At 38.0% G+C, this 7,216-nt stretch overlaps 1 protein-coding gene across 2 annotated transcripts; it reads left to right on the forward strand.

Annotated features, from left to right (window-relative positions):
- Positions 1–205: 205 nt before the first annotated feature.
- On the forward strand, positions 206–6,975 carry LOC104603803 (GTP binding protein). 2 transcript variants are annotated; one of them, XM_088888078.1, is made up of 7 exons: positions 286–475; positions 623–684; positions 2,740–2,800; positions 2,952–3,087; positions 3,206–3,533; positions 5,523–5,651; positions 5,743–6,975. In XM_088888078.1, the coding sequence occupies exons 4-7, from the start codon at positions 2,998–3,000 to the stop codon at positions 6,384–6,386; spliced, it is 1,191 nt and encodes a 396-aa protein (XP_088744204.1). In that variant the 5' UTR covers positions 286–475; positions 623–684; positions 2,740–2,800; positions 2,952–2,997; the 3' UTR covers positions 6,387–6,975. The 2 variants fall into 2 exon arrangements, with proteins under 2 accessions (XP_010266255.1, XP_088744204.1); XM_010267953.3 differs by lacking the exon at positions 623–684 and having other exon boundaries at positions 206–475.
- Positions 6,976–7,216: the final 241 nt, after the last annotated feature.

Genomic DNA, 7,216 nt, shown 5'->3' on the forward strand with positions numbered 1-7,216 from the left:
TTTAATAACGACAATTTGTCTGATAATAGAGAATAGAATAGAGGTCTCCAGCCCTAGTGCTGATTAATTTATCTTGTATGATTGAGTTATTAAATTATTAGGACCGGGATTTGACGAAATACCGAGATGGACGGACATTTGTGTCTTTTCACATTTCACTTTAATGGTCGGTTAAAAAAGGGGATCATGTCCAGGAATCAGGCTTAGGGTGAATTAGGTGAGAGTGTGAGACTACCGGTCGACTATTTACAATTTACAAAAGAAACAGTCGGGAGATCTTTCTCTGGGCAGCACACAAAGGAAAAAAAGAAGTGGCTGACCTGCTGATCTACGTCTGCTTGTTAGGGTTTTGATATTTCGCGCGAGAAGATGGGAAGAGAAATGGCTCCGCAACTCGATAGGATTGCTCTGGAGAATAGGCCTGGTATCTTTGTCATTGGATCCTCCAACGTTGGCAAGCGGACACTTCTCTCCAGTTCTCTCTCTCTCTTTCTCTCTCTCTCTCTCTCTCTCCCCCCCCCCCCCGCGCGCGGCAATCTAAACCATTTGATGGCATCTAGGGGCTTTAATTGTTTCGTTTTCCTTTTTGTAATTGACACCTATCTGTTGATTTTGTTGGCAGTTTTCTTTGTAATCTAATTGGTTTTGCTTTTTCATGGCAATCGAATTCAATTACAGTCAGTGGTAAAATTCAGATGTCTGGATTTTTTTTTATTCCGGTCATTTGCTTTTACTCTCGTGGAACTGATCTTAAGCTGATTGAACATTTTAAGTTTGCAATTTACGAATTGTTCTGCATTTAATTTTAGATATTCTTGGTGCATGGGTGCTGCTCTCCGTTACTGGATTGTTGAAACATGGAATCATTGAGTTTGGGTTGTAATTTTGTGGCTTCATACACTGTTTTTTTTTTATTGTCTATAACGAAACTTACTGGAAATAAAAATCTACTTGGAAATATATTTTATTTATTTATTTGTCTTTTCCTTTTTTACTTAAAGCAGTGGCTTTTGGTCCAACACAAGAGTTCGAAATTAGTATCTCTTTCCTTTTGATTGATTAACCCCCCTCAAGGACAACAAAATGAAACAGAAAATTCAAAAACAATAAGAATGCATTGTTTTTGAGTGCATTGCATTTGTGATTTGTGGCCTCTTTTTCGACCTAATGGATATCTTCCAGAGAAACAATCTAATTCACATTAAAACATGCAAGTAACGTTCAGTTATGTTTTTATTTTTGTTATGAGCTGTTTTGTTTGGTTTGACCTTCACTGTGCGTCCTGCTCTAACTTCTTATTCATAGGTATATAGTACTTCTCTTTTCTTTACCGGATTAATTGGCAGATGGATCCAATGTTTTTTCTATTAGTTTAAGCAACCAGGAACTTAGGTTTTTTGGTTTGTGCTTTCTCTCAAACTTCTACCTTTGTTTTGGAAATACATGCTGTATGCAGGTATTGATTATTTGGTTCTTTTCATTCTTTCTTTGTAGAACTTTAGGAATTTAGTAGAATAAGAACTATGTATTGCAATGGTGGTCAGTGAAAATATGAATATATGCTTCAAATCCTGGTATTTCCATATTTGGCATGCTTTAGATTATTATGCCACTCTCTAGACTCTAGTTACTATAATGTGGTAACTACATTTGTTTCCATAATTTTTTACTATCATTTATGAATTAAGTACTTCTTACCTCGTGACTTGCCAAGTAACTTATCATTGCTTGGGTCCTACAAAGCATTGGTTTTAATTCCCTTTTTTGATTGATAATGCTTAATTCATCATTTGCTAAACACAACCCCTCCTGGTACATAGCTGTTGAGATGAGCACTTTCATCAGGATGGATGCAAGTTGGGCCAGGTTAGGTTGGGTTGAGGTCAACCTTAACCCAATCTGAGCTATTGAACCCCCAATCTTAACCCTAACTTAACCTCAAAACTTGGAGTTGTGTTGGAATTGGGTGGCCCAACTTTTTTACCTCCTTTTTGCCAAGCATTCTTATTTCCTAGACTCAAGCGTTGAGATCAATTAACTTTTAATGTAAAGGAGATAATTATCATGCTTTGGAAAAATTGTCTTTGCTGCAAGTGGAACATAGGCCCTTTTAGTATATTCTTAACTATCCCCCATATTTTTTGCATGTCCAAAGATTATAACAAATGCACTGCTTAGGATTTCATTAGGTATCATTGCCCTACAAAACATAGTAAGGGCCATTACCCAATGTTGTCCAAATCATCTAGGGTGATAATCTTTGGAAGGGTGTATTGCTATGGACCTAACCTTTGCCATTTTCTTATATGAAGTAGCTGCTTTCAAATTTGAATCCTTGTACTCATGCTTGTCAGCCCTAGCTTTTTCCACTGCTCCAAGCAATGACCCCTTGCCCTACAAAAGCTTTGTCATTTCATTGTTTTTTGGCCCTGCTTCTCTTCATTACTGAATTGTTTATACAAGCACATAATTGGATAATGTTGATAGAAGGAAAAACAGGAAACTATGTGCGTGCAAGTGGTTAATGAAATCTAGAAACTTTATCTGCCACATGGTCAAAGTGCCAATTAGTCATTGATTAGTTGGCATTTTTCTTTCCACCCAGTCAACTGGTTAGATGTTTAGAATTTAAGTATTTTTATTCACCAAAAAATACTTTTATTTGTTGCAGCAATGTTTCTTATTTCTTATTGCATGTTTAGGCTTAGTGCATTTTTTCCTTTTTTTTCTTGAATGTAGGGCTTCTCTCTGTGGATTTTGAAGATGCCTTTGGTTCTTCATCCGAACTATTTTTCCATGGGTATGTAAATTAAGGTTTCTCTACTCAAGAGGGTATTTCACATGTGTTTTATAGTTTGGAACCTTGGTATTGCAGTAGTAATAGTTTATACTTTCTTTGAAATGAGGAAACTTTGCATCTGAAGTGCTAATACATGGTTATTACTGACCAGGTGGACTATTGATACAAAGTATTATACAGCTGATGTTTCTGTATGGATGGCTCATCTTGATGAGGAGTTTTCTGTTGGGATGTGGCCAATATCTAATCAGTTGGCTGCCCTGGTGATGGTTTTTGACACGAGCGATGTTAGTCTTTCTGTTTCCTTTCTCTTTGGTTTATTTCTGAAGATTTGATCTCCATATGGGAAAACCTCTATTTGTGTGGTCTCTTACGTAATCTTTCTTGTACTGATATGATTTACAGCTAGCATCTTTTACCGCTCTCCAGCACTGGGTTTCTCGCAATGATATTCAGAAGTTTGACATATTATTATGCATTGGAAACAAAGTAGATCTTTTACCTGGTCACTTTGCTCATACTGAATATAGAAGACACCTGCAGAAGCGTGGAGAATCTTTTAGTGATCCACATGCAGAGTGCTTAGATTATGGAATTCTAGAAACTGAGGGTAGTAGTTTGCTGGGGGATGAAGAGCCCTCATGGGAGATTAGGAGATCATGTCTGGAATGGTGCTGTCAATACAACATTGAGTACATTGAGGCTTGTGCATCTAATGCTGATTTTGACAGATGTAAGTTATTAACTCTTATGTTGAATCACAACTCAATATTGTTTTTCTTCTGTGAGCTAAATATGATATTTGTTTAGTCATTTTAATGTGGAGTATGCAGTTGTAAGTTGCTTTTACTTCTAATTATCAATATCTCAAGGGATATACTCGTCTTGAAATACATTTATAATTCAACTACTAAAGCAATTCCCTATATGATTAAAGCTTTTCTTTCAAGAGGGGTGCCCAAGGTGTGATTCTTTACATGTAACTTGAACCCATTTGGCATTTAATCCCACATTGGCAGCATGATATTCCCAAATGCAAGAAGTCATTTTATTGTGGGAAATTACCTACATCTATCATGATGTCAGTAACAAATTTTTCTATTAACTGCCAAGCAATTTCTCAGCCACAAATTAGAATAATCCAGATCAATAAGTAATTAGGGATTGAAAACTTGTACTTAATGCAGATAAGTAAATCTGCAATCATGATTCTCTTTGAATGTTCTTCATAGTTGGGTTTGAGATTTGGGGAAGATATAGGATCTTGGGGCAGGTTGTCTGCTAGAGATGGCAGCAGCAAAAGGAGAGACAGAAGGGGAAGGTTAAAGACAAGTTTAGGTCTTCTCTCTGCTGCAAATTGCAGTAGCAGAGGGAGAGGACAAGAGGGGAAGGAAAGCCTTCGCTGCATTAGGTTTGAGAATTTTTAGTGAGCTTCTGCTGCTATTTGCAGCAACAAAAAGGTGAGATTTTTGGACCATTTCTGCTGCTATTTGCAACTATAACAAGAGAAAGACACTGTCATCATTTAATCTCAGTTGGATAGGTCTCATTCAATAGATCATGCATATAAAAATTAAGTAAGTTTAGACAAGGTTTAACTATCAAGATTTTGAAATATATTTGAGCATTGGCAGAATTTCTTCCACTTTCAAACAAAGTTGTATATTTTTCTAAAACTCCATTTGACTTTTACTGACAGATTTTAAAACTTCCCCTGCAAATGATTATAGTTTGCTTCAATTATCTTCTTAATAATGTAGAACTGCACACTGCAACCTATGTATGAACTTGCTGTTGATCCATTTAAACATTAAAGCCATTCCTTAATGATTGTAGCTTTGCTTCAACCATGCAACACTCTGTATTTTCCAACCAAGAGCTTTTGTTTTGGGTTTATCCATGTCATTGCAAGTTCAGTCATAACCCTTTTAAATTCCTGGATCACAAAAGAACAAAAGAAAATAGGCTATAAATAAAAAGAATTCCAAGTATCCTACTTTTCTTGGACAATGGGTCAAGGTATGGAGAATTTAAAAATTAATAATAAAAGAAAATGCACTAGACACCTTTAAGACTGAGAAACTCGAAGAAGAGCATACCTAACAATGGAAGAGCATACCTTTCTCTAATGGGAAACTCGAAGAAGAAATGGAATGGAAAACGTGACAGCAGATTGCTCCAGTATGTGACTGTTACTAGTGAGAGTTTAACAATAGTCTCTTTTACACCAATACGTTTTTGAACATCAAATGTACTGGCCCACACTGGCGTGGATGAAATCACATGGCCGGTATATTGCGAGATATTCAAATTCAGTCCATGATACACAGAGTACAGTTGGAAATATGCTACACCATGAACCATGTATCAAACGTTTTCATGGTGTGGTGTATTTTAAACGACTCCATGTATGGTAGCTCCATGCTTCCAAACAAATGTGATGCAAAGTTAAATGCGTAATGGCAATATATATGATAATAAAAGATTAGTTCCGTAAAACTTTGTCCTGTTTAGGAATCTGGATGAAATCGCAAGCATCAATACCTTGAGCTTGGACTTGCATCCTTACGTTACCTTGCAATGGTTCACTGACAGTTCACTTTGTTTTATTTGAAGAGAGATATAGTTTCTTTTTCACTGTCTGGTCACATTTTATTTGGTTTTACATATTTTTTGAACTGTCATCTTTCATACCCATGGAATAAAAATGGTGGTTTGACAGGTTTGTCAGTTAATGGTGATTCACAAGGAGTTGAGAGACTCTATGGGGCTCTTTCTGCTCATATATGGCCTGGGATGATCCTTAAATCTGGCAGTAAGATAGCTGAACCATGCCCATTTGAGAAAGGAGGTAAAGGCTGCTCCTCTCCCCCCCCCCCTCCTTCCCTCCCTCCCTCTCTCTCTCTGTCTGCTGAGATACTTTTTATATCTTTGTGCTCCAGATTTATCAGAAGAAGAGTCCGATTATGAGATTGAGTATGAAATCTTGTCTGCGGGTTCAGCCGAACCTTGGGATGAAACAGAAGTATGGGTCTCTGCAGATGGTTCAAGTACAAATACTGATAAAGAAATACTGGTTACACAGACCATGGCAGTTGGAGAACATGATCGAGAAAATAAAGTGAATGGAAATGATGGGCTGCAACTTTCAACATCTGAACCTTATCTGGAGGCAGTTTCTGAACGGAAAGTTTGGGTCTGTGCGGATGGTGCAGGTACGGATACAGATCCGGATAAAGGAGAACCGATTACCAAGAGTGTAGCAGTTGAAGAACACAATCAAGAACATGAAGTGAATGAAAATAGGGATGAGCTGCAGCCTTCAACAGCTGAGCCTCTTTCACAACAAGTTTCTGAAAAGGAGCTGACAACTGAATCCAAAGAAACTGAAAATATCGTGATGGCAGACGATGGAACTCATTTGGGGTTGGAAGATTTGGAACAGTTAATGTCTGAAATTGGGAATATGCGTGCCAGCTTACGGTTGATGCCCGATTTCCAAAGGAGGGAAATGGCTGCAAAGTTAGCTATGAAAGTGGCTGCCATGTTTGGGGATAGCAGTGGCGATGAAAACGATTTTGACTGAAAACTAAGCAACTGTAACCTAATCACCCATATGTGATGGATAATCAGCTTTGAATCCCTTGGAAGTGATAATCCGAGTATATTTAACAAGCAATTTTTGTTTGCATGATTGGTCAAGCAGACGAGATTCCTATAAATTCATTGGAGTCGAGGAGCTTATCTTCTGGAGAAATTGTGTGGAGAGTAATTCAAATGTGGCGCGTTTGCATTTTCTAATAATCACTCATTTGACTTACAGGGGCCTGTTATGAGGAGGAATTGTGGTCGAGGCAACCACAAAGGATAAATATATGGAATGCCTGGTAGACCTGTTCATGGCCAGGCTCGGGCTTAGTTTTTGCCAAAATTTGACTGGACCCTGTCGAAGTCCTAGCCCAAAGCTGTATAAAATGTTCATGGGCCAAGCTTGAAGCCCAGCCTGTGAACAGTCTAGTGCTGTGCCTAGGGGTGAAACTTGAAGAAAATTGCAGATTTGCAGCTGTAGCCGAGATATCTGGCATGGATTCTCACGAAAAAAAAAAGAGCTGTAGTTAAGAACCTTGTTCTATATATTAAATGTCGTTGCTGGTGTTGAATAGCACTTTCGTCAATGAGATGTCTTCTCTTGTTCCCCTCGAAGAATTTTGTTATAGGCTAACGTTAATGAGATACTAATAATTCTGTTGTAGTGGGCCAGATCTGTGCAAATTCAGACTAGCCTCCAATCTCTAATTAGGTACAGGACAAGTGTCCAAATCAACCTTTGGAGCTAGAACAGGATTAGCCCTCGTGCAAGGTCATGCTGGGGACTGAGCCCAGCCAAATTCTGGCCCTACAGTTTGAACCTTGGCC

This window comes from Nelumbo nucifera, chromosome 5 (genome assembly GCF_055504915.1).
Source record: "Nelumbo nucifera cultivar China Antique chromosome 5, China Antique-T2T, whole genome shotgun sequence".
In the NCBI taxonomy this organism is placed as follows: Eukaryota; Viridiplantae; Streptophyta; class Magnoliopsida; order Proteales; family Nelumbonaceae; genus Nelumbo; species Nelumbo nucifera.

Excerpts from the sequence above, each read along its gene's own strand:
- LOC104603803 (XM_010267953.3), top strand. The coding sequence starts at position 370 with ATGGGAAGAGAAATGGCTCCGCAACTCGATAGGATTGCTCTGGAGAAT. Across the intron at positions 476-2,739 it reads CAAGCGGACACTTCTCTCCA|GGCTTCTCTCTGTGGATTTT; the intron begins GTTCTCTCTCTC and ends TCTTGAATGTAG. Across the intron at positions 2,801-2,951 it reads TCCGAACTATTTTTCCATGG|GTGGACTATTGATACAAAGT; the intron begins GTATGTAAATTA and ends ATTACTGACCAG.